The following is a 24,704-nucleotide window of genomic DNA, read 5'->3' as shown; positions in this document are numbered from 1 at the left end:
GTCACCCATCTTGTATTTGTGCCTCTCATTTTTTTTGCCCAAGTGCAATACTTTACATTTCTCCCTGTTAAAGTTCATCTTGTTTGTTTTGGCCCAGTTCTCTAATCTGTCAAGGTCGTTTTGAAGTGTGATCCTGTCCTCTGGGGTGTTAGCCACCCCTCCCAGTTTGGTGTCATCTGCAAATTTGATCAGGATGCCCTTGAGTCCATCATCCAAGTCGTTGATAAAGATGTTACTTGGCAAATTGCTCTTTATACAGAAGTTACTGCCCTAGACATTACTTTTTTTGATGCCTGGTTTGATTCGATTTCGAATACAAATGTAGAAGCCCATGCACATCCAGTGCCGCCAGTTTATACGGATGTTTGAATTTGCAATTATCTTATAGGAAAGGGTTCCTTTTGAACCAGGGCGATTAGCAACCATTCAAAAAGGAAAAAAATCATTGTTTCTCCTGACTTCTGATGCTATTGGTTGCCATTGTTTGATGTCACAGACAAGCTGAACACCAAAGGGTTGGGGCTTGCTGAGAGAGGTCAGAACAAGAAACATGAGCCTGGGGGAAGGGTAAGTGCTGGTGAAGGAGAAGACCTTGTGGCCTGAAATATACTCTGAGTTGAGAGTGGATTTCATTCTCTTTATTCAGCTCATAGTGGTGAAGAGGAATATGGCCTAACTGGGCAAAGAGCAATTGAACCTGGGAAGGATAGGCAAAGGGGATGTAGGGGCCTGGAGAACTGATATTTAAAGGATGAGCAGGGGAGGCAGGAATCTTTGCATTTATTCCAGAGACTTCCATTTATTCCCCCAAAACATCAGGTTCTAGATTCACTCTGGAAATTCTCCTGGCCTCCATCAGACACCATGTTTGGGATAAGGAGAATTTCTCCTCCTGCAGGAGTACAGCCCCCCCCCCCAATCCATTTCCATATCAATTTACCTTCCTTGTAAGTGTTCCCTGTTCTGTGCACTTAACTGCTGATTTATTATTCCTTCTGGTAGATGGTGGTCTTGCTAGTTCTCTCCACTTTGAGAACTCGTTCTGGTTGGCAAAGCAAAATTATGAGTCTCCTCTCAGTAACATTGTCCAGGGGTCTCATATGCATCCACTCTACTAAATCCCCCCCTCCTGAGTCCTGTGGGTGGCATCTGAGAGGCTTATAAATTGAGAGGTTTTTTTGAGCTTCTCATAGAAAAGAGTTGGAAACCTAGGAGAGGCCTACATAGGAGCCATAAATCCTGCTGCCAAGAACTGGTTGTCTTTAAGATTCCATAGGGCATTCCTAGGATCTGCAGTGTGGCACCCATTGCACCCTCAGGTGCCATGCCTGGCCCATCCCATATTTTGGGTTTTTTTTAATAGTGTATTTTATCATCATTGGAATGTCTGGCTGGAAAATGATTCTCACCTGCTTACCTCTCTTTCCTCTAAATGCTTCTAGGGACTAGCATTTTTGTTTGGTGCATATTTTGCCTAATTTTCACTAGCTGTTAGCGGAGTGGTTCTTTGCCCTAATTTTCTTTTTCTTGTATTTTGCCTTGGTTTTTTTGTTACTGTTTGATCTGATTGATTTTTTTGTTACTGTTTGATCTGAGGACAATAAGCAATAGGCAGCAGCATAGTCACATCAGGCTTTCTGTCTTTTGCTGATTTGTACTTTTTGTTAGGAGTCTTTGCAGTCTTGTAGCAATAGCCCCATATTTCTTGAAGAACATTTCCAAGACTTCTCGGTAGGTTTACGGCCATGAAAAGCTCTGCTTGAGCACTTTGCCCTCTTAGTTTGCAGCTGTTGAATGGCTCAAGTATATCATTCCAGACTTCACACAAAATACCAGCCTCCAAACTGTGCTTTATGTCCCTCAGGATCTTTGCACCTGACATTTGAGATTCATCTTCCTCAATTCTCTCTAGGGCTCTGAGGATGTTGGCACATACACTCTGAGAAATTTGAGCATTAGACACTCGTTTGTCAGTGAGTTTCCACAGTCGCTTCCAGCATATTGCTATTTCCATGTGGGATTCAATCACATTCAGGCAGATTCAGCTTGCACAATTAAGGAAGGTTTGGAACTCTTAAACAACAAATACACTTTTTGCAATAAAGAAAATGATTGAAAAATGCACTGGGAAGTGTGGGATTGCAGAGTTTCCAGACCAAGCTCCAAGGGGAGCTCCACATAGAACACACTGCAGTAGTCCAGCCTCAGGATCACTAACCCTTAGATTATAGTGGCAGGATAAAGGTAAAAGGTAAAGGTACCCCTGACCGTTAGGTCCAGTCACGGATAACTTGGGGGTTGCGGCACTCATCTCACTCTATAGGCTGAGGGAGCCAGTGTTTGTCCACAAACAGCTTCTGGGTCATGTGGCCAGCATGACCAAGCCGCTTCTGGCGAACCAGAGCAGTGCACAGAAATGCCGTTTACCTTCCTGCTGGAGCAGTACCTATTTATCTACTTGCACTTTGATGTGCTTTCGAACTGCTAGGTGGGCAGGAGCAGGGACCGAGCAACGGGAGCTCACCCCGTCACGGAGATTCGAATTGCCAACCTTCTGATCAGCAAGCCCTAGTCTCTGTGGTTTAGATCACAGTGCCACCCAGGATAGCCTAATCCAAATATGTGCCAAGCTGGTGCAGCAGATGAAGTTGATGAAAGGCTCGCTTAGCCATAGGGAACCCTTAGGCCTCAGAAGTGTAGCAACACATTGCTACCTTTTTAGAGGTGACTTATTCCTTATTTTCTTCTGAATTTCTTGACAGCTACCAAGTTAGCTGCCCTTTCTCCTGCTTGCAGAAATCCCAGCGACCACCTGCTGATTGACAACCATGAACCCCAAACAGTCTTTACCCCTCTTCGGGTTCCTCCTGACATTTGCCACCGCTCTGGCCACGGATCTGATGCCAAGGCAAGACACCCAGATAAGTGAGTAACTCACAGGAAGACAGAGGCAGAAGCTGCACTCTGGGGAGATATTAAAGGGTGCCTGGAAGGAGATGAGCGAGATTTCAAACCTAGGACTGCCCTACGTCTGGATTTTCCCAGACATTACTGGGATTTCAAAGGCAGAATTGATGTCCAGGGTGAATTTCCGAAAGGCGGTGCTTTGTCCTGGATCTTGGGCAAGTCAGTCAAACAACTTTTGGAGTGTCCTGGTTTTTACTTTTTAAAATAGGATAACCCTACCAAATCTGTTACTTCAAAGGTAACTGGTTTGGAAGGGACCCGAGACATCATTCAGATTGACACCGCCCCCCCCCCCACCGCCAACAAACCTCATAACAGGTATCAACGTGTTGTTGTATGAACTGCCAACAAAGCAAATGGGTCTCATTGCTCCCCCTGGTGGAATTTGCTTATAGCAACTCGATTGTTCAGCAGGAAACACATCCCCCTTTTTTTGCTAGCTACAGACACCAACGCAGCACCTGCACTGCACCTGCGCTGCTGCCGCCCATTATCTTCCCTCCACAGTGCCTAGCTGCACGTTGAATGCATGACACCCCAGACTCAGATCCACCCTGCGACTTTTCAATTTCACCTCCTTCCTTCCTTCCTTCCTTCCTTCCTTCCTTCCTTCCTAGTGTCCACCCAGTGTTTCATCGCCCCCTCAGAGGCCTCCGTAGCCCCCAAGCATCCATATAGGGTTCCCAGCCTGATGCCAGCACCAGTATTGGTGGATGGAAAGGAGGAGTTTGAGGTGGCCCAGAACTTGGACTCTTGACATCGTCCAGAACTTGGACTCTTGACATCGTCCTGGAAAGCTGCAATATCTCACTGACTGCAAGAGCTGTGGACCAAATGATCAGTCCTAGGAAGCTAAAGTGCATGCTCCAAAGGTGGTGACTCAGTTCCACAAACACTGCCCTAACAAAGCCAGCGCCTGAGGGTGGCACATGCCCCTCTAACTGCCAGGTTTCAAGGTGCTTCTTTCAAAATGGCGCCAGGCTATGTCTTGCACTGTCCATGTTTGGGACGGAGGTGCGGCATATGCACATATATACCACCAGGGCTGGGCAATATGTGGTTTTCAACATTGCGATATATATCACCAACTAAATATTGCAGTGCATCGATATATCACAGTGCCTGAATAAGGACAGAGCTATGTAAAGGCACTGGCTGGCTTCAAAGTTTATCTCACATTGCGATTTTGGTATAGCACACACACACACACACACACACACACACACACACACAAGCACCATGATTCACAATATATAGCCAGGTCAAAAATTATGAAACCGATATCATGATATGGACTTCAGACCATTTTTGGATGATATATTGATATATCACCCACCCCTATAGACCACCCAATGTTCGGCCCCTGTAAGACACCTTCAGCATCAAGGAACAAAAGGCACACCCTGACTTCACCTCTGGGGACCGGGAAGCAAGAAAGCTGAGCTCCACTAGCCACTGAAAACCAGAACTGGCTACCCAGTCCATCCAAAATGTGTGGCTCTCTGGTTAAAAGCAGTCCAGGTTATCTACCTCCCACCCCCACCCCCGGTCAGTTGGCATTGCTTGCTGAAAATGTACCTAACATCTTTTCCCTTCCTCAGGGAACCCTCGACCAATTATTGCACAATACCACCGAAAGGGAGTTACAGATTGTGCCACTTTTGTCCTGAGCACAGATAGGAAAACTCTCTATGTTGGAGCCAGAGACACCGTTGTCGCTCTTGACACTGCCAGAGCTAAAATCAACAACCAAAAGGGCATGGTGAGTAAGAAATGGCAATTCAGAATAAGAAGCGCGGGGGGAAGACTTGGGGTGGTCTTCTGGTTAGCCCTCCTCTAGATGACAGCCCTTGTCTTCCCCCACCCACCACTTTTTGGAGAGATGTTGGGAAGCCTTTTCTGAAAAGGTTTCCTACATGTGCACTGGAGTTCTTTGCGTTTCAGCCTTCACCCTGGCCAAACCATTGTTTGCTGTTAGACACCCCAACCAGGAAACTGTGGCTTGTGTGCTTGCCATCCAAACCAGGTGTGAAAGAAACCACAGCTTGTAGTTGGTTTATAGTCCTGGTATGATGTGCAATAAAAAAAATTATGGTGTGGTCACACCAGGGAATATCCAAATTTATCATAGAGGGGAGAAGAGAGAAAGAGCAAAGGCAAGGATGGGGAAGAAATTGAGTTCACAGTTTAACGTGAACCCACTCAACTGACACCTTGCCCCAAACAATGCACAAACTGAAGCACAACTATTATTCAAAACTCACGCTTTTCTGAATTTCGGAATGTAGTTCTGCAGCCAAAAAGTGTCAATCAGGAGAACTGTTTGCAAAATGTGTGTGTGTGTGTGTGTGTGTGTGTGTGTGTGTGTGTGTGTGTAAACATACAAAATGTATTACATTAGGCAAAACTGCCCACAACAATGTGTGCATTAGGAGAAACTTGCGCTAAAACGCTGGCATTTTTTGTGAGGACTTCAGAAAAATAAAGCACGAATCAATACAGAAATGTGGAGAATTGAACTTAAGATTAGAAAAGTAAGAAACCGAGTGAAAGCAAAATAGATGGCTTCATCCATCCCTATTGCACGCAGGCAGAAGGCTCAGCCCCACAGTTTGCCATTTCTGTCAACTTAGTTAGCGTTTTATTCGAATACAGAGACTGTTGCTGGTAAATACAGGCAGTCTTTATTTATTTATATATTGGCTTATTTCACAGCATTTCTAAATCACTTAATTATTTTTTTTCAAGAGAACTCGAAGTGGTATACATAAACACAACATTGAAACAGTATTTAAAAAAAAAAAAATCCCAGATGTGTTAGCTTAAGGCTGAGCATTTGCACTCTTGGCAACTATCCTTGTTGTTGTTATCTTTCTCTAAAGCTCCCTTCTTCCACTTTTCCTGTAATAGGTACGCTGGGCCCCCACGAGGGAGATAAAGGACATCTGTAAACTCAAAGGCAAACAGGAGGTAATGGGGTGAGGGGTAGAGGATAAGGGAAGTTTTACAACCTAAGAACTTGGTGTGCAGGGCTGGCCCACTCATGGGTCTGGGTGAGGTACTTGCCTCAGGGCGGCAGCTGGGGAAGTCGGCAAATCTGGTCTCCCAGGAGTGCACCGTTCACCGTTCTGCTCCTCTTCAGCCGACCTCCGGCGCAGCCCTCCTGCAGCCACAGCCGCCTCCTCTTCCACAGACACCCCACCCGGCAGTTGCCACAGCAGCCTTCTCCTCCAGCGCTCGCCTCAGCAGCATGAGCAGGAGAGGCTGTCTTGTCACGTTCTGAAGTGGAGCAGTACTAACCTAATGCTATTACATCCAAGCTCTAAAATCTTCTACCTGCCCTGCTGCTTCATGATTCTATGACTAAATAAATAGATCCACCATCCATTGAAACCTTCAAGATCCCCTTTGAGCTTGCAGAGCAGGAAAGGGGCTGGCTTTTCATGCTTTTTAACAACCTGCCAGTGGAAGCCTCCTCTGGGATAGAAATGTTACCTGGAAGTTGAATCCTGATTTCCCCCTCTTCTTCTCCACAGATGGAATGCTTGAATTTTATCCATGTCCTGGTGCAACTGAACGACACACACCTTTACATCTGCGGGACGTATGCTTTCAAACCCACCTGTGCTTACATTGTGAGTTCCTGGGGGAGAGAGATGGGGGGATGACAAGGGCCTTCAGTGTGACTGGTCCTGTTCAGTGGGACTCTTATTCCTAGGGTCAGGGGTTGGGGGACATGGGTGGTGCTGTGGTCTAAACCACGGAGCCTCCTGGGCTTGCTGATCAGAAGGTTGGCAGTTTGAATCCTTGTGACGGGGTGAGCTCCCATTGCTCTGTACCAGCTTCTGCCAACCTAGCAGTTTGAAAGCATACTAGTGCAAGTAGATAGATAGGTACCACTGCGGCAGGAAGGTGAATGGCATTTCAGTGAGCTCTGGCACTCGTCACTGTCCTCCGTGCGCCAGCAGCAATTTATTCATGCTAGCCACATGACCCAGAAAGCTGTGTGTGGACAAACACTGGCTCCCTTGGTCTGAAAAGCAAGATGAGGGCCACACCACCCCATAATCACCTTTGACTGCACTTAACTGTCATGGGGTCCTTGACCTTTAACTTTATCTTACCATATGTTCAAGCCCTACATTGGGCAAAAAGATTCCTGCATTGCAAGGGTTTGGCCCTTGTGGTCCTTCCAACTCTATGATTCTACACAAACATGACTGGAACAGGATTCCTGCTGAGATACCTGTGCTTTCCAGAAACAGCTGAAGACAAGCTTTTCTAGCTGTGTGAAAATGTGCCTGTCATCATGGGTGTTGATTTAGTATTGTGTTTAAACTCATATTCCATTGTTTTCATACAGTCTTTAAAACTATTTTAACTTCTGCTTCATATGATGAATTGTCTTGAAACGTATATGCAAAAGAAAATTCATAAATTAATAAAGAACAACTTCAGTCTCCATATTGAATGAATGAAGAGGTTATATCAGGGGTCAGCAACCTTTTTCAGCCGTGGGCCGGTCCACCGTCCCTCAGACCATGTGGTGGGCTGGACTATATTTTTTTGGGGGGTGGGGATGAACGAATTCCTATCCCCACAAATAACCCAGAGATGCTTTTTAAATAAAAGGACACATTCTACTCATGTAAAAACACGCTGATTCCCAGACCGTCCATGGGCTGGATTGAGAAGGTGATTGGGCTGCATCCAGCCCCCAGGCCTTAGGTTGCCTACCCTGGGTTATCTAAAGCCATGGGTAGTGCCAGGAGCAGGTCAGTAATAAAACACCTGGTGTCTGTGAAGTTGACTCTTTATGCCACCTACCCACCCCTTAAACTGGAGTAGCCTAGGGACTGAGAGGCTGAGCCATGAGACCGGAGATCCCTGGTCCAAATCTTGCTTTGCCATGAAGTTGCTACACAAACCTTAAGCAAGCCATTCTTGTTCACACCTCATCTCCCCCATCTGTAATAGGGGAATAACAGTCAGAGTTTAGTCAGAGCTCAGTCTCACCATCTTCCAAACATAGAGCCCATGTGGCTAAAGGATTCACTCTTGGTTGGGAAGTTCTGAGTTTGAGCCTCATCCAGCCACAAAACCTACTGAACATCTTTGAACCAGTTGAGCACTCCCTCTTGACCTAACCAGGAATTTGTTGGAAGGATAAGAACAAAGCAAGGGACCAACATATAGCACCCTGAACTCCTTGGAGGAAGAGAAGACCCGTGCTCTAAATGCAACAGATATATTTATGCATAGTGATATTAGCAGGAAATGATATATCCCAGATTCAGCAGCAATCGGGACGCTTGGTTTCTGAAGCACACCATCCCATACATTCTGTTCCTTTTTGTCTCTTCCCTTTCCTTTTCCTGTCTTGCTAGGACCTACAAACATTTGCTGTGGTGACTGATGCAGACGGCAACCTCCGCCTTCTGGATGGGAAAGGTGTCACCCCCTATACTAACAAGTATAAGAACACAGCAATTTTCATTGGTGAGCCATCTGGAAAGGGAAGGGATTCACTTCCTTTGATAGTGAATGTTTGCAGCACCCCCTAATGCCCCCTCCTGAGCCACTTTCCTGCCCCCATGACTCATTGCAAAGGCTCTCATCCAGCCTCCCACAACTGAGTGCCCTTCTGATGTTTTTGGACTACAAATCATCTGTGTTGGCTGGGGCAGGTGGGAGTTGTAGTCTTAAACATCTGAAGAGCATCCTTCTGAGGGAAACCCCCGGACTGTCTCCTGCCTATTTGAATGCTAGAAGGGTATTTGTTCTTATTTAAATATATGACTAGCCCCAACACTAACCACTACACCACACTGGCTTCCTAGAGCACTTCTGCAATGGGGCAGCTATATAAATCAAGTAGGTAAAAAAATATGGGGAAAGCAAAATAGCACTCAGAGAAGAATCTGAAATATTTTCCTTGAAGCTTGAATTTGTTTTATTCTGGATTGTTTCATTTGATATTATGATGTGTAGTCAACCACGTTGAGATTTTCTCTCTCTTTAAAATATAAAGCAGTATAGAAATAACAGCAGCAGCAGCAACAACAACAACAACAGTGTGTGAAGTGGCATGCTGTGTATTGCACAGATCCATGCAGGTGCCTTTCACATGGATATGCACTGGAGACAAGATGCCCACTTCAAGATACAACTTGTAGGGTCAGGACCAGCCCATCCATGAGGCAGTCTGAGGCAGCCCCCTCAGGCAGTGGAATCCAAGGGTGGCCTTCCTCAACACACACACACACACACACACACACACACACACACACACACACACACTACTGTCTCCACTAGAGAAGCAGCTGCGGCACCTTCTAGGAAGAGATCTCACAAGAGCATCATAAAATATTATGAGAGCCCTTTGAGATCTCGCTGCAGCCGCAAGACTTGTGGGGCGGCAAGGGGGGCATACGGCATATGCAGGGCACGCTTTCTCATTTTGCCTCTGGTGGCAAAACGGGATGTGCCATATCTGTGTAGTGGTCCTGGGGAGAGAGCTGATCAAGGTGAGAAAAGCACACTCGCTGCCAAGATCTATAGCCAAGCATCTCCAGGGTAAAAATGGGGGCAGTGTATTACCAGAAATCCAGAAAGCAGGAACTGTTCCTGGGTAAGAACCATCTTCTTTCCTGTCTTTACTCTGCAGATGGTGAACTTTATGCAGCTACCAAGAATGACTTTCAAGGGATAGACCCTATCATCACTCGTACCCTGGGCAGCAAGACAATTTTGAAGACAGAGCAGTGGATGGAATGTAAGAGCAGGTTTGGGGCACTGAGGGAGTAGAAAGTTTCTTAATCATCCAAATAGAGTCCAGTGACTCCCACTGCCCACCACTGCCTGGTCACCTGGGCAGCTGATACGTTAATGGATTGGTCGGACGCAGAGGAATGGAGGGAGGAACCAGCTGGGGAACCACCAAGGAAAAAAGGCTCAGAGCCCGGGGAGTTGTGGTAGGACAAAGATGAGTGCTCACAGGGAGAAAACTGGGAAGAGGAGGTGTTGGAAGCTGAGGAGGCAACAGGGCTTAGTGAGCGGGAAGAATCTGTAACAGAGAGAAGTCCAGAATAGAGGGAGAAGATGAAGCAGGGCAGGCGGGAGCCAAGAGGCAGAGATGAGTCCAGCTGCTGAAGGGCCATGGGTGTCTCCCCCTTCTGCTGCAACAAGCTCCCCTCCCCACTTGTCTCCCAGAACCTGAAGAAACTTGAAAAGTGTGAAGGAGAGTCTCTGATTGCCTGGAATAAACCCTGGAGATGAAGGGACTTAGACAGCTGTGGGGAGGTGAGAGCTTTCAGTCTCAGCAACTGCTTCATGGGGCCAATACTTAGCAGAGATGGGTTGTTGTGCTTATTAGGCCTGACACTTCTGTACAGATCCTGTTTTTTGCTAATAAAGAGTTAGCACCAACTTGCACAGTGTGATTTACTGCTGGCTGGCTCCTGACAGTTAACAGGTTGGTGCCTGGAGAAGATGCCTCTCCTCAACAACCAGCATTCCCTTTGGAATTCACGCCAGTGGGGTCATGAACTGAGAGGGTGAAGGGCATCTCATGTCTGGTCTTTTTGTGGCTTCCCTCTGCAGCTGATGCAACGTTTGTGGCCTCCATCAACATCCCAATTGCCCCAAATGATCAGAAAATCTATTTCTTCTTTTCGGAAACAGCAAAGGAATTCAACTACTTGGAAAAGGTGGTTGTTTCGAGGGTGGCGCGCATTTGCAAGGTGAGCTGCCTCCAAAATCAAGGGCACATTTGAGCTGGGACTTGCTTGGCCTCTTTTTTAACCCTTGAATGTCTAAAGGAGTAAGATGTGAGCATGTGCAGAGTGGCTGTCCCTTGCCTTTTGTCCTGGCATATCTGGAATTGGGAAAGACAGCTTCCCAGGAAGGAAATGGAGCCAGAATTAAATTTTAATTATGCTAATATAATGGAAAGACTAAGCAATGGGGGGGGGGCTTTTTCATTTAGAAGAAAAGGCAACAGTAAGGCTGCAGTGGTGGATAGACTCAATTTTTCCTCTTTCATACTGCTACAAATTTGAGGGCCACCCCCCTGAAGTAGATTCAGGGCCCGATAAATGAGAAGACTTCTTCAAACAGTATGTTATTCTCCAGGGGGCCCCGGTCTCAGGAATTTCATCTTCTCACGAAAGTTGCCATGACCCCCAGGTTTCAATAGGGTCAGGCCTGGAGTGGGCAGCCTCAGGCAGATGATAGTGAAGGTGGAGGGAGTGGCAACTCAGGTCAGAGGTTCCATCTCTTTACTCCGGCTGTTAGGGAGAGGGAAGCAGACCCACTAGCTCTGTACACCACTTCTCCCGCAAAACAGAGCCTCTTGGGGAACTGGGAAGGACTTGGAGAAGCTGGAGGGGTGGTGAAATATCTGGGGGTTAATTTGTCTGCTAAAAATTTGAATTTATTTAAAGATAACTATGAAAAATGTTGGTCAGAAATCAAAAAAGATTTAGAAACTTGGTCAAGATTGAAACTTTCCTTGTTAGGTCGAATTGCAGCTGTTAAAATGAATGTATTGCCAAAGATGTTGTTTTTGTTTCAAACCCTACAGATCGTGGACAGAGTGGAATGTTTTGGAAAGTGGCAGAAATATATTTCTAAGTTTGTCTGGCAGGGCAAAAAGCCCAGGATAAAATTTAAAATACTAACTGATGCAAAATAAAGAGGGGGATTTGCCCTGCCGGACTTAAGGTTATATTATGAAGCTGCGGCTTTCTGCTGGATGAAAGATTGGTTTCTTTTAGAAAACACTGAGGTCCTGGATCTGGAAGGGTTCAATAATGCTTTCGGATGGCATGCATGTTTGTGGTATGACAAGGTAAAGGTTCACAAAATGTTCAAAAACCATATTGTCAGAAAAGCAATATTTATTGTCTGGACTAAATATAAGGACTTATTAGAAAATAAGACCCCGAGGTGGTTATCACCAATGGAGGCTAAGGCCCAAAAAAGACTCAATATGGAGGCCGACTGGCTGAAATATTGGAAGATAATAGAAAAAGTTGGAGACAACTGGAGGTTGCAGAGCTTGGAGAAATTGAAGAACAAGGTGCGAGATTGGTTACATTATGCTCAAATTCAAGAGGTTTTCAAAATGGATAAAAAATTAGGATTCCAGGTGGAAAAATCGAAGTTAGAGACAGAACTACTTGAACCAAAGACTAAGGTACTTTCTAGAATGTATAACTTGCTGCTTAGATGGAACACGCAAGATGAGACAGTTAAATCAGCCATGATAAAATGGGCGCAGGACATAGGGCACAACATAATGTTTGAAGACTGGGAAAGGTTATGGACCACCGGATTGAAATTCACGGCATGTAATGCCTTGAAGGAAAATATTATGAAAATGATTTATAGGTGGTACATGACCCCAGTCAAGCTTGCAAAGATATATCACCTGTCTGATAACAAATGTTGGAAATGTAAGGAGGCTGAAGGGACATTCTTTCACCTCTGGTGGACCTGCCCAAAAGTGAAGGCCTTCTGGGAAATGATTTACAACGAGCTAAAAAAGGTATTTAAGTATACCTTTCCCAAGAAACCAGAGGCCTTCCTCTTGGGCATTGTTGGCCAGAAAGTGTTAAAGAAGGATAGAACTTTCTTTATGTATGCAACTACAGCAGCAAGAATACTTATTGCAAAACATTGGAAGACACAAGATCTGCCCACACTGGAAGAGTGGCAGACACAATTGATGGACTATATGGAACTGGCTGAAATGACCGTCAGAATCCGAGATTTGGGAGAAGAAACAATGGAAGAGGATTGGAAAAAGTTTAAAGACTATCTACAAAGACATTATAAGTTATATGAATGTTAAAAACTTGCATAATTTGGAAATTCTAGCTTCTTTAACAGGATTTGGAATTACAGGAACCTAAGTTATAAGTACGGCAAGGCTGTATATTGTCTCCCTGCTTATTTAACTTATATGCAGAATTCATCATGCGAAAGGCTGGGCTGGATGAATCCCAAACCGGAATTAAGATTGCCGGAAGAAATATCAACAACCTCAGATATGCAGATGACACAACCTTGATGGCAGAAAGTGAAGAGGAATTAAAGAACCTTTTAATGAGGGTGAAAGAGGAGAGCGCAAAATATGGTCTGAAGCTGAACATCAAAAAAACGAAGATCATGGCCACTGGGCCCATCACCTCCTGGCAAATAGAAGGGGAAGAAATGGAGGCAGTGAGAGATTTTACCTTCTTGGGCTCCATGATCAGTGCAGATGGTGACAGCAGTCACGAAATTAAAAGACGCCTGATCCTTGGGAGAAAGGCGATGGCAAACCTAGACAACATCTTAAAAAGCAGAGACATCACCTTGCCAACAAAGGTCCGTATAGTAAAAGCCATGGTTTTCCCAGTAGTGATGTATGGAAGTGAGAGCTGGACCATAAAGAAGGCTGATCGCCGAAGAATTGATGCTTTTGAATTATGGTGCTGGAGGAGACTCTTGAGAGTCCCATGGACTGCAAGAAGATCAAACCTCTCCATTCTGAAGGAAATCAGCCCTGAGCGCTCACTGGAAGGACAGATCGTGAAGCTGAGGCTCCAATACTTTGGCCACCTCATGAGAAGAGAAGACTCCCTGGAAAAGACCCTGATGTTGGGAAAGATGGAGGGCACAAGGAGAAGAGGACGACAGAGAATGAGATGGTTGGATGGTGTTCTCGAAGCTACCAGCATGAGTTTGATCAAACTGCGGGAGGCAGTGGAGGACAGAAGTGCCTGGCGTGCTCTGGTCCATGGGGTCACGAAGAGTCGGACACGACTAAACGACTAAACAACAACAACAAGTTATAAGTATGAAAAGGTTAAAGTTTAAAGAAATATTAAATCTAATTTAAGGTTTAAGTAAATTGATATTTTAAACTTAAGACTTAAAATTTGAAAAGTATAAAGAAATGCATGAAACAAGGTAATAATTTGCTGATATTTTTATTGTAAAGAATGCAGGGTGAGGGAGATGTGGGGAAGTCCGGTTGGTTATGGAAAAAATGTTTCGGAATGTTGGATCTCTTTTTTCTTTTCTGTAGTTTTCTGTATTCTGTTATTTTCTTCTTATATCTGACTTGATATCTTTACCTGAAAAACGCAATAAAAAAATATTATATAAAAAAAGAGAGAAGCTCGAGGGGTGACTGAGATGGAGCTGGGGTGGCAGAACACCATCCCATCACTGAGAACCTGGGGCTGCCTTTGTTGATGGGACCAGACACACTTACCTTGATGAAGCACACATCTTAAGTACACCTTTCCTGTAAGGGGAGAAAGTGCCTCATGAATGAAGCTTGCTATGCCTTGTCCTTAATAGCTTGGTGGGAAGGGCACAGCAGCTTGTTGAGACATCTTTGTTTGCTTTTGTCCAGTCATGAAAACTGGAACCTGCTTTTAAATTCTTGTAATGAGACTCCTGTGCCTTAGCCTACTGTCAGACCTGTGCCTACTGCACACCTGAGTAAAGATTTCTCTCTTACTTATACCCAGAAGCCTTTGTTGTGGTGTTTGGGGGCAGCAGCCAGGGCAAAAGTAGTTGCAAGCAAAGACAGGGCTTCCAGTGCAGCACTCTCCGAACAGAGCAAGGGCAAGTTCAGGGAATCCACGTAGGCCAAACCAGGAACCAGCAGCAAAACTGAGAAACAGTTCAATATCACAGGGTTGTCCACAAGGTACAACATCGCAGAGAGGCATAACTAGAGTTGGGAAGAATGAGCTAGAGACTGGAGGGTGATGATGGCACTAGCTTCTTCCCTTCCCAGGATCTCTACCATTCTGTGATTCTATGAAAACAGTCAAGCACAACGAAAGCAAGAACAATAGCAGGATTAATAGAGGAAAAACAGCAATCATTATTACCCAAAGAGCCATAAGAGAATCCCAGGGCCTGTTCCTTAAAAGGTTGCCCCTGTCTTCCGCCCGAAGGCCAACAAAGAGAAAGGGGTTAAGTCTCACAGATAAACTGGACATCAGAAATGAAGATGCTGCAACAACAAAAGGGCTTGAGGGCAGTGGGAGGGAGAGAGGGAGATCAGGAGGGGCCAGGGGAGGAAATAAGAGATGACTGGTTTGTCAGTGGTCTTGCTTTTCCATCCTCTTCAGAATGATGCTGGAGGAGAAAAGTTGCTGCAGAAGAAATGGACGACATTTGTAAAAGCTACTCTCTCCTGCACCCAAGAGGGGCAGTTACCTTACAGTGTCATTCAGCACGTATTTGCCCTTCCACATCATGGAGGCGACACAATTCTCTATGCTGTCTTCACTCCTCAGTGGTAAGGCTGCGACAACTCATTGTACCCAGGGCTATTTTGTGCTGTAGCTGCTCAAAATAAGGATGGAGAAGAGATCTGGCTCATGTCCCCTTTTTAACAGAAACCTGCCTAATCTGCACTTCCCTGAACGGCAGGTGAACTGGAACACAACTATCCTTTGAAATCTGCACTGCTCTGAATTTTGCAATGCAGTTCAAAAGAAAAAGGGGGGGGGAGTGTGGGGAAATGCCCATGTTGGGGAAGTGTGCCTAGATGCCTAAATTTATGAAAGTAATGTACAAAAAGAATCATAATAGGTGAAAATCTCTTGCAAAAAAAGAAAATGCATCTCTTTGGGGAAATATGTACTAATTATAGACAATTTTTTTATGTGGACTTCTTCGAAAAATTCACAAACAGATATGGACATTGTCAATAGCTGTGTGTCAATCCGAACTTTTTCTGTGGTTTATTACCGTAGATTGTGGCATGAGTAAAGGTTGGCATAGCTTCATATGAAAAGAGACCCCCTTTATGAACTTTTCTTGACCTGGAAACCGGAAGTTGTGTCAGAGCCCTGCATTGTGGGTGCCCTGTAGTTGGCGCCAGTGCTTGGTAGTGTATGTATGAATGCATGTGAGCGCTGGACATACATGTGGTATCTGACACACACATTGCAACAAGGTGACAAGCTGATTTTCACACTGGAAAAGTGAGAAAGCAACATCAGATTCATCCATCCCTATCTTGGAATCCATTCTTTGGTCCCACAGCGCACTAAACAGTAATGAAGATAAGTGCCTCTGAGCATTTGCAGAGTGCCGTTTCATTCTAGTGGTGCAGCTGACTTGCCCATCTCTTTGCAGGAAAGTGGGAGATCTCTGGAGCTCGGCAGTCTGTGCCTTCAGCCTTGCTGCTATCAACAAAGTCTTTGACGATGGGCAATTCAAAGAGCAAACCAGCTTTTCCCACTGGATGCCTTATGAGGGCGAGGTCCCAGACCCTCGCCCTGGCAGTGTGAGTATCGCTTCAAGCCCTCTTAGAAGGGTGTGAGCAGGGACCAGGTGAACATGAGCTTCTGGTGGGGAATGCTTACAAAATTCTCCTCCTTTCTCCCCAGTTTTGGAGCTGTTGTTTTTCTGGAGTAGAATGGGTGTTTTCAAAGTCCTCTTATCAGTGCTTTTTTTCTAGAAAAATAGGTGCCAGTACTCACCATGAAGTTGTTGCAATAAGTGACACACTTTTTGTGGAAATGTTGTGGATAGTAGCAGAGGATCTACTGATTAAATATTATCCCTCCTCACTCATACTAGTGAGCTAGCAGCAGAGCACTATCTCTTATCTGGAAGCAAGTTGATGGATTCCCTAGAATCATATAAGTTCAACAATCCAGTCTGGCTTGTCCAGATTGGATTGTTCCTGGTAAATTTCCCCTTTAGTTCCCTCTTAAAAACAATAATGACGCGACTGTCTTCTTTTAAAAGTATTGGTAAAGTTTACTTACATTCAGTTCACAGTTTTGTCCTGAAGGCAGGCTTTATCTTGCAGTTGCAGTTGTAGAGAAAGGAAGTCTGAGCTAGGCCTCAGACTTTCTACCTTGTGGCTTCCATCCTCTGTAAGGATGAGCCAGCAGAAGATGGTAAAAGAGCAGCAAAAGAGCTAACGAAAGGAAGATGGCTTTGTGACTAGCCCTTTTATAGGGTCTGCTAGGGTCATGCCCATCTACCTGGTCACACACAGGGGGAGCGTGGTCCAGAGCATGTATGACAGGAAGTTCTCCCTGTCTGGAGCAACATTCCCCTGTCTGTCCACTCTAGGAAACAGCAAATGTTGTACAGTATTTGACTGCTACAGCGAAGATACGTCCCACACTTTTTAACAACAAAAAAGAGGTTCCAGTACTGTGTCCCCTTGAGGTACCCCCTGAAAAAAGCACTGCCTCTTGTTATTCTGGTAACTTGGTAGTAGAGTACCTGTTTTGGCTCTCAAATGGTCCCAGGCTCCATCCCTGGCATCTCTGGGCAGCGCTGGGAAAGACGCCTCCCTGAGAGCTATTACACAACATCCAACATCCCTGACCATGGGCCATGCTGGCTGGGTCTGACGGGGGTTGGAGTCCAGCACGTTCTGGAGGGCACCAATCTGGTATAGGATTTTCCAGTAGAGAGCTAGAAGGACCAATGATCTGACTTGGCTTATCCACACTTATCTTTTGCTCTGCTCTTTCCTGGCACAGGTCCGCACTTAAAAGTTCAGTATCCAAGCGTTGTTGGTGGTGTTTTTGCCCCAGAGCTCTCCCTGCAAAAACCCGCTCTTTAGCGCTCAATTGGAGCAAACGTCTATTTGGGGTTTTGTGGATTGCCGTTTGCTCCAGTTGAGCTTTAAAGAGCTGGTTTTGGGGAGGAAAGCTACGGAGCAAAGAAAAAGGTGTTCAGACATGGAGCTTTAAAGCATGGCCTGTGCCTGGAAACAGTGGAGGAAAAGTAGAATAATAGAATCTTAGAGTTGGAAGGGACCCCAAGGTCCATCTAGTCCAACCCCCTGCAATGCAGGAATCTCAACTAAAGACAGACATCCAGCCTCTGATTAAAAACCTCCAGTGAAAGAGAGTACAAGTCTGTTCCACCGTTGAACTGCTCATTGTCAGAAAGTTCTTCCTGGTGTTTAGTCGGAATCTACTTTCTTGTAACTTGAAGCTATTGGTTTGAGTTACCCTCCAGAGCAGGAGAAAACAAGCTTGCACCATCTTCAGTGTGGCAGCCCTTGAGATATTTGAAGATGGCTATCATATCTCCTCTCAGGCTCCTCTTTTCCAGGCTAAATATACCCAGCTCCTTCAACCGTTCCTCATAAGGCTTGGCTTCCAGACCCTTATCATCTTGGTCTCCTTCAGTATAAGGCAGGGGTTTTTTTGTCATTTATCATGTTTGGGCTTCTTCATAGTGTCTGTGTCCTATTTCCATTGTTGGAAGCATCGTGCCTCTAAATATTAGTTGCTTGGAATTTCAACTAAGGGGAGAGAGTGCTGTTGAACTCAGGTCCTCCTTGCAGGCTTCCCAAAGCATCTGGCTGACCACTGTGAGAACAGGATGCTGGACTGACCTCCAGCTCTTTTCACATTATCCCTGCAGTGTTCCATCACCCCCACTTCACACAACACCCACAGCTTCATGAGACAGCACTATGTGATGGATGAAAAAATTCAGCCAATCGATAATCGACCTCTACTGGTGCAGCCAAATGTGAAATACACCCAGATTACGGTACACGAATTGCATAACTCCTTGGGAAGGACCTACTATGTGATGTTTCTTGGGACAGGTATGCTTTTATGCTCCAGTAGTAGAGATTGAGTTATTTGTAGGATGCTTTCCCCAGCGAGGCTCGCCTGGCCCCTTTGTTACCTATATTTTGGCACCAGTCAATAACATTCCCCAGGCCTTTGGCTCATCAAACAATCTATGGCTGTTTAAACTGGGGCTGGGTTTTATTGTTTTTGTTATGTCTTTTTGTGTTTTTATATTGCAAACTGCCCTGTAATCCTCGGATAAAGGATGGTACAGAAATTTTAATAATAATAACAATAATACTATTGAGCTTTGTGAACTATTTTTTTTTTGACCCAATAAGGGGTAAAAATGAGGGCTGTGACATTTAACTATATATTAGGCTAGGAATTGTTTGGATTGGGGGGCGTGTTTATTGCTGTTGTTGTATCTTTTTTAAAAAATTTTTTAAAAAAGATATTAGAGGTTTAGAAATTACAGAAAAAACAAAAAAGGAAAACAACAAAAATTCAACAAGACATACATTTCGATACATAAAAAAGGAAAATAAAAAACATAAAAACCAATACAACAATACAACAATAAAAAACACACATCCAATACTCCATATCTTTATCTTCCATTTGCTTGTTTCCTCGACCTCCTCACACCTCCCTTTTTGTATTCTAGTTTAGTTAATTTTTCCAGCAAATTCTTTCCATCTTTCTCAATTTTTGTTAAGTAATTTATCTTAACGGTCTAACATATTAATTCACTCAGCAAATCCTTGCCATCTTTCACTGTTTTCTGTCATTCAATTTACCTTAATTTATTTTAACCTTATCTTACCATAAAATACCTTAAAGCTTAAAACTTAATATTTATTTATACATAACTCCTTATATCATTTCTACTAAAGCCAAATAGTTTCATTCCAACATTTTTCCTAATACTCATTAGTTTTACACTAATTCTCAAAATAGATTTAAACAAAAAACAAAAAACTTTCTTCCAATCTTCATCCAACGTCTCTTCTTCCTGGTCTCGGGTTATGTCAGTCCTTACTGTCCATTCCATCTAGTCCATCAACCTGGTGCTCTTGTGTCCGAGGCTCTTAAGTCTCTTCCATGCCCCTTCTGCAGATCTTCTTCTTGTTTATACCTGCACTTTACCTTGTCTTCTGTTGATCTTTTTCTTAGTTTCTTTCCTTTCTCATTGAGGAATAGGTCTCGGGGAGACTCCGACCCAAAAATATCTCCATCTCCCCTCAGCAGATCAGCCCATTCCCCACAGTCCCATTCCCCACACTCAGCACTGTAGTCCAAAAAGTATTTAAAAGCAATTTTCAAAGACCCTCCAAAATTAAAAGCCCCCACAACTCCAGGTCCCCCCTGGCCCACTCCAGATTCAATCTTCAAGAACAGCGGCTTATGCTCCTGCAGGGCCTCGGGTCTCTCCATTTGTGTTACTTGAGGTTCAACAGCGACCTCCTCCATTATCTTCTGCACTTGCACTTGCCCTGTCAAAACAAGTTCCTGAGTTGGTTCCTGGATGGTTTCTATATGGGTATTCGCCGTTTGTCCAAAGTTTTTAACTGCAACAATCATCAAATCCATCTTCTCATGCATCTGCTCCAACAAAGCGCTTGTCTTGCAAAAGGCAAGCACCAAAACTTCTTCTAAACACATTTTTATTCAAGGCCAGAGTCTGGTCTCACGATCCTAATCTTGCAGCTGTAAAATCCCCGGATCGACTCCAGCAACAATTTAACAAGCTCCCTCTAGAGGAGACAATTTCTATTTGTATCCATCTTTTGTAAACAGGTCCAACAAAAGAAAATTACTTTCATTTTTATATATTTTGTATCCTTTGATTGCAAAAGGCAACATTGGAGTCAGTTTGTTTCTCTTTTTTTTAAACTATCTGTCAAAAGACGTTCCATTCACAGTCAATGAACTTCCCCAATAATTTCTGTCTCTGACACCCCGTTCCCAGGTTTGAGACGGTGGAAATTTATCTTTCTTTACTCTCTCTCCTGCAGGCTTGAACAATCAAAATTCCCCCCTTTTCTCCTGCTTCCAAGAGGGGTTTTGATGGTTATAACTGAAGGAAATTTAGTCCTTTATATGCGACTTTCTAGACTTTAGCTTGCAAATTTTTGCTTCAGTCTATTTACAAAAAGCGGAAGGCGGACTTCCTGTTTAGAACCTTCCCGCTTCAGTGCCAAATTAAAATGTTTCTTAATCCAATTTTCCGTTTTACTCACGGGTACTTGTTTAGAGTCCAATTGTCCACAGGAAAAAGTCAGCGCTCTCCGGCAACGGCTGTGCGGCTTCACTCCGTAAAAGTAGCAGTCGATTCAAAACACCACGCCGCTCACCCCACGTCGCTTCGGATCCCCGAAAAGGGGTTTCCCTGCGAGTAGGGGAGGCGCTCCTGGTGTCAGCCGAATCCCACGTTCCCAGCCTTTTTTTAAAAAAAACTTATAACTGTTGTGGCAATTGTAAAATCTGCTCATGTGCTTTGGTGTTTTGTTTCTTGTTCATGACTACTTTTGTTCTGTTTTGCCGTTATGTAATTTTTATATATATTATAAGTTGCCTTGAGCATGGTTTTAACTTAGGAAAGAGGCATGCAAATAAAACGATAGATTGATTGATGAGGCGGAATGAATCGATCACAAATTTTTCAATTTAAAAAAGTCGAAATCTCAGAGGCTGACTACCTGTCACCTGCCACAGGTGAACCACCAAAAGCAGAAGTGAGAATGAACTGCAGGCAGAGTGGAGTTCAGCTTCCCTCACCTGCTTGTCTCCTTAGCTCTCATAACTGGACTCCCACCACACATTTGAGGAGGGCAGGCCTGTATTTCAACAAACTGTTCCGCCACCATCGTATCTAATTTGACACCTCGGCATCTTCCCTTACTTTCCACAGACCAGGGCATCATTCACAAAGCAGTGATCGTTGGCAACGAGGCATACATTGTTGAGGAGATCCTGCTGTTTGTGAGGCCAGAGGCGATCAGGAGTCTGCTGCTTTCTCCTGAAGAGGTAGGAAGGCTCTGTTGGCTAGAGACTGGAGCTGCGAGCTTTTAAAAGACTGTAGCTCAGCCGCAGAGCATCTGCTTTGCATATAGAAGGTTTTCGGTTCAATCCCCAGTAGGGCAGGCAGTGTCCCCTGTCTGAGACCCTGGAGAATTTCTGCCAGCCAGCTAGATGAGCCCAGTGGTTTGATGAGGTATTATTAGGCAGCTTCCTCTTTATATCAGTTCTTGATCCAAAAACCACTGGGAGTAGAAAGTACTTTATTTGTGGTAAATGGACACAATGCTTCATGTGCAGAAGGCCCCAAGTTCAGTTTCCAGCACCTCCACCTCCAGTTAGGACTGGGAAAAGATTTCTGACTGAAATCCTAGGGAGCTGATTCCCAAGCAGTCAAGATACTTCACCTGCATGTGTTCATGGTGAGTTCTGGCACCTCTTTTCCTAGAAAAAGGAGCAGTGTGTGTGTGTGTGTGTGTGTGTGTGTGTGTGTACGTGTATGTATTAGTTACCTTATTGAGAGTTTGGGGTTTTGTTGGGCAGAGTACGGTGCCCTGACTCCTTGCCCTGCTGCCAAACACACACATCTGCCTTTTTAAAATAATAATAATAAGATTAGTTTTCCATTAAAAACATCCAATTAATAACAAATCAAATCCAGTCATAATCCAAATCAAGAAAAAACAACACCAAATTACAATCTGAATTATTAATTATTAAATTTCAAACAGATTTCCCATATTCTGGACTTCTGAAGCAATCATCTCCCACAATTATATTTTCTGCTTTCTTCTTGCTCTCATATTTTTCACATTCCAATCTTAAACTCTCTCAAAGTCCTCAGTCCCTGGCTGATCAAGTCTCATCATGTTAAACAGCCATGTATCTGCCGAGTACAGTATATATATACCTTCTGTCCATTTGTCAGTGCAGCTTTTCCTGGCTCCACTCTTATCTCCCAGTCTGGGCTGTTGTCTAAGCTGCTGCTTGAAGTTTAATGACCCAGTATTCCAAAGTTGTTATGTTGTTAAGCATACTGTTCACTAACGTATGTAGCAATGAAGATATAAATCGTTTGGTGATTGATCAGCTTTTCCAGGGACCACTCAGACCCACCTCTGGGCCCTGGAGGGGGGCTGCTAGACACCCGCTTCGCCTTCTCTCTTGCCCATGATGAAGAAAAGCATGCAAACAGATTCACTGTATATTGTGGGATATTTCCCAAATTATTGTCTCAGATTGTTGTAGAATCAGCCAACAAATGTTTCCTACTCCCTCGAAAAAGGGAGTACAGTGGTACCCCGCAAGACGAATGCCTCGCAAGACGGAAAACCCGCAAGACGAAAGGGTTTTCTGTTTTGGAGGCGCTTCGCAAGACGAATTTCCCTATGGGCTTGCTTCGCAAGACGAAAGCCCATAGGGAAATCTCCGGGGACCTCTTTTAAATGCTGGTGGTGGGGAGCAAAGCCTTTCCCCCCCTCCGGCCTTCAGAATGTTGCATGGATAAGGATCAGCCAGACGCAGCAATGGAGAATAAGAAGGTGAAGTTTATTGCCAGGCAATAAGGACCCAGTTGGAATCTCTTCCAAAGAACTGGGACCCCGATTGACAGAAATTCAGGGGTCTTTATACCTGAGCAAATCACAGCAAATCATAGATCATAAGACAATCACGAAGGACTCATAACTTGGTCAGCAAAATATCAGCCAATCAGCAAGCAGTTGTCACGCTCCTAGCTACTGGTATAGCACTGGTCCAGCACAGGGTTCAAGTTCCGCTTTCCAATGCTTCCAGTGACGCTCAGTCTAACCTTTCCCCTAGTTATGACAGGACAGGGAGCTTGGACATTTTGTGGTTTTGCTCTTCCTGTTCTGAGGATTAATTTAGCCTGTTCCTGATGGGGAATTTGTACCAGAATCTCTGATTCATGTCTTTTGTCCGGGGTACACAGATGTTTCTAGGGGAAAGGTCGGTTCCTAACTTTGCTGTTACAAGCAGTTTGCATTTTAGCTAAGCACAGCTTCCCTTTTTGATTCAAGTGGATTTATAAAATACTGTAATTCTTGATTCGTGTAAGCATATATATTGAATATATTGATTATTGATAACTGGTTATATGAATAGTATAGGGGTAGCCCTTCCTTCCTTGCCTCAAGAAGAGGTCCAGGAAGGCCGGCGGGGGCCGAAAGGCTTTGCTCCCCACCGCCAGCATTTTAAAAGCAGTCCGGGATAGCAGGGAAGAGCTTCCCGCTATCGCGGACGGCTTTTGAAGGCAGGCGAGGGGGAGCAAAGACTTTCGCCCCCCGCCCGCCTTCAGAAGAGGTCCAGGACCTCTTCTGAAGGCGGGCGGGGGGCGAAAGTCTTTGCTCCCCCCTGCCTGCCTTCCCGGGAGAGCTTTTGAAGGCAGGCGGGGGGGGGCAAAGAAGAGGTCCTGGAAGCGATCGTGCGCGCATCGGAGGAGGAGAAGCCTTGATCTCGCCGCTGTACCTGCGCTGCTTAGCTCCTGGATGCCCGGACCAAGGAGCAAGGCGCCGCCCCGATCGCCTGCTTTCTTCCACCCCAGCCCCCTGCGGGATCGATGCCTGGAGGATCACCGCCTCTGCAGGGCTCTCGCCCGGAGGTTTCCTTCCTTCCTTCCGCGAGCTCCAGGACCTCTTCTGAAGGCGGGCCGCCCCTCCTTTGACCCTGACCCCAGGCCATCTGGTCCAAGCCACTGCCACTGCTGGGGCTGCCACTTCTGTGCAGGGTACCCAGGCCGGGAAAAGGCTCCTGCCCCTTTAACAGCCCTGCAGAAGGGATAATTCCACCAGATGCAGCAGCTGCTCCCGCGTGCGGGGTGTGTGTGGGGGAGAGCTGCACCTCACGGAATTCTGCCTTCCGTGCAACTCTTAAAGGCACAGCGACCCTCTCAGGGCCTGATCGAGACGCTGCGCCTGGGGACAGAGCAGAGAGGTGCCCTTTCCCTCTGCTTTCAGCACACCGTTGTGAATGAGACGCAGCCCAGACGGTGAGAGAGAAGCCGCGCTTACTCTGACAGCCTCCGCGAAGGGAGAGAGGGACTTGAACCGGTCGAAAGGGACAAGGCGTGGCTTTCGTTTTTCTGCGATGCCTTTCCCTTTCTCCCGTCCTGATGTGGGC

General features: G+C 45.2%; 1 protein-coding gene across 2 annotated transcripts in view; it reads left to right on the top strand.

The window, feature by feature from the left end:
• Window positions 1-488: 488 nt before the first annotated feature.
• LOC308575719 (semaphorin-4A-like) overlaps window positions 489-24,704 on the top strand; it is a 28,110-nt gene continuing 3,894 nt past the window's right edge. The window contains exons 1-12 of one of the 2 annotated variants that reach the window (XM_081174563.1): window positions 489-567; window positions 2,763-2,925; window positions 4,569-4,729; window positions 5,878-5,937; window positions 6,504-6,602; window positions 8,355-8,466; window positions 9,635-9,742; window positions 10,570-10,709; window positions 15,108-15,277; window positions 16,123-16,273; window positions 18,388-18,577; window positions 21,460-21,575. In XM_081174563.1, the coding sequence (XP_081030689.1) occupies window positions 2,829-2,925; window positions 4,569-4,729; window positions 5,878-5,937; window positions 6,504-6,602; window positions 8,355-8,466; window positions 9,635-9,742; window positions 10,570-10,709; window positions 15,108-15,277; window positions 16,123-16,273; window positions 18,388-18,577; window positions 21,460-21,575 (1,404 nt within the window). In that variant the 5' untranslated portion in view covers window positions 489-567; window positions 2,763-2,828. Of the gene's footprint in view, window positions 568-2,762; window positions 2,926-4,568; window positions 4,730-5,877; window positions 5,938-6,503; window positions 6,603-8,354; window positions 8,467-9,634; window positions 9,743-10,569; window positions 10,710-15,107; window positions 15,278-16,122; window positions 16,274-18,387; window positions 18,578-21,459; window positions 21,576-24,704 lie in introns of those variants that run through there. The other variant, XM_081174564.1, reaches the window with a different exon arrangement.

This window comes from Podarcis bocagei, assembly GCF_964188305.1.
Source record: "Podarcis bocagei genome assembly, chromosome: 16".
Lineage (NCBI taxonomy): Eukaryota > Metazoa > Chordata > Lepidosauria > Squamata > Lacertidae > Podarcis > Podarcis bocagei.
Note: the sequence above shows the minus strand (reverse complement) of the source record. Positions and strands in the feature narration are given on the sequence as shown.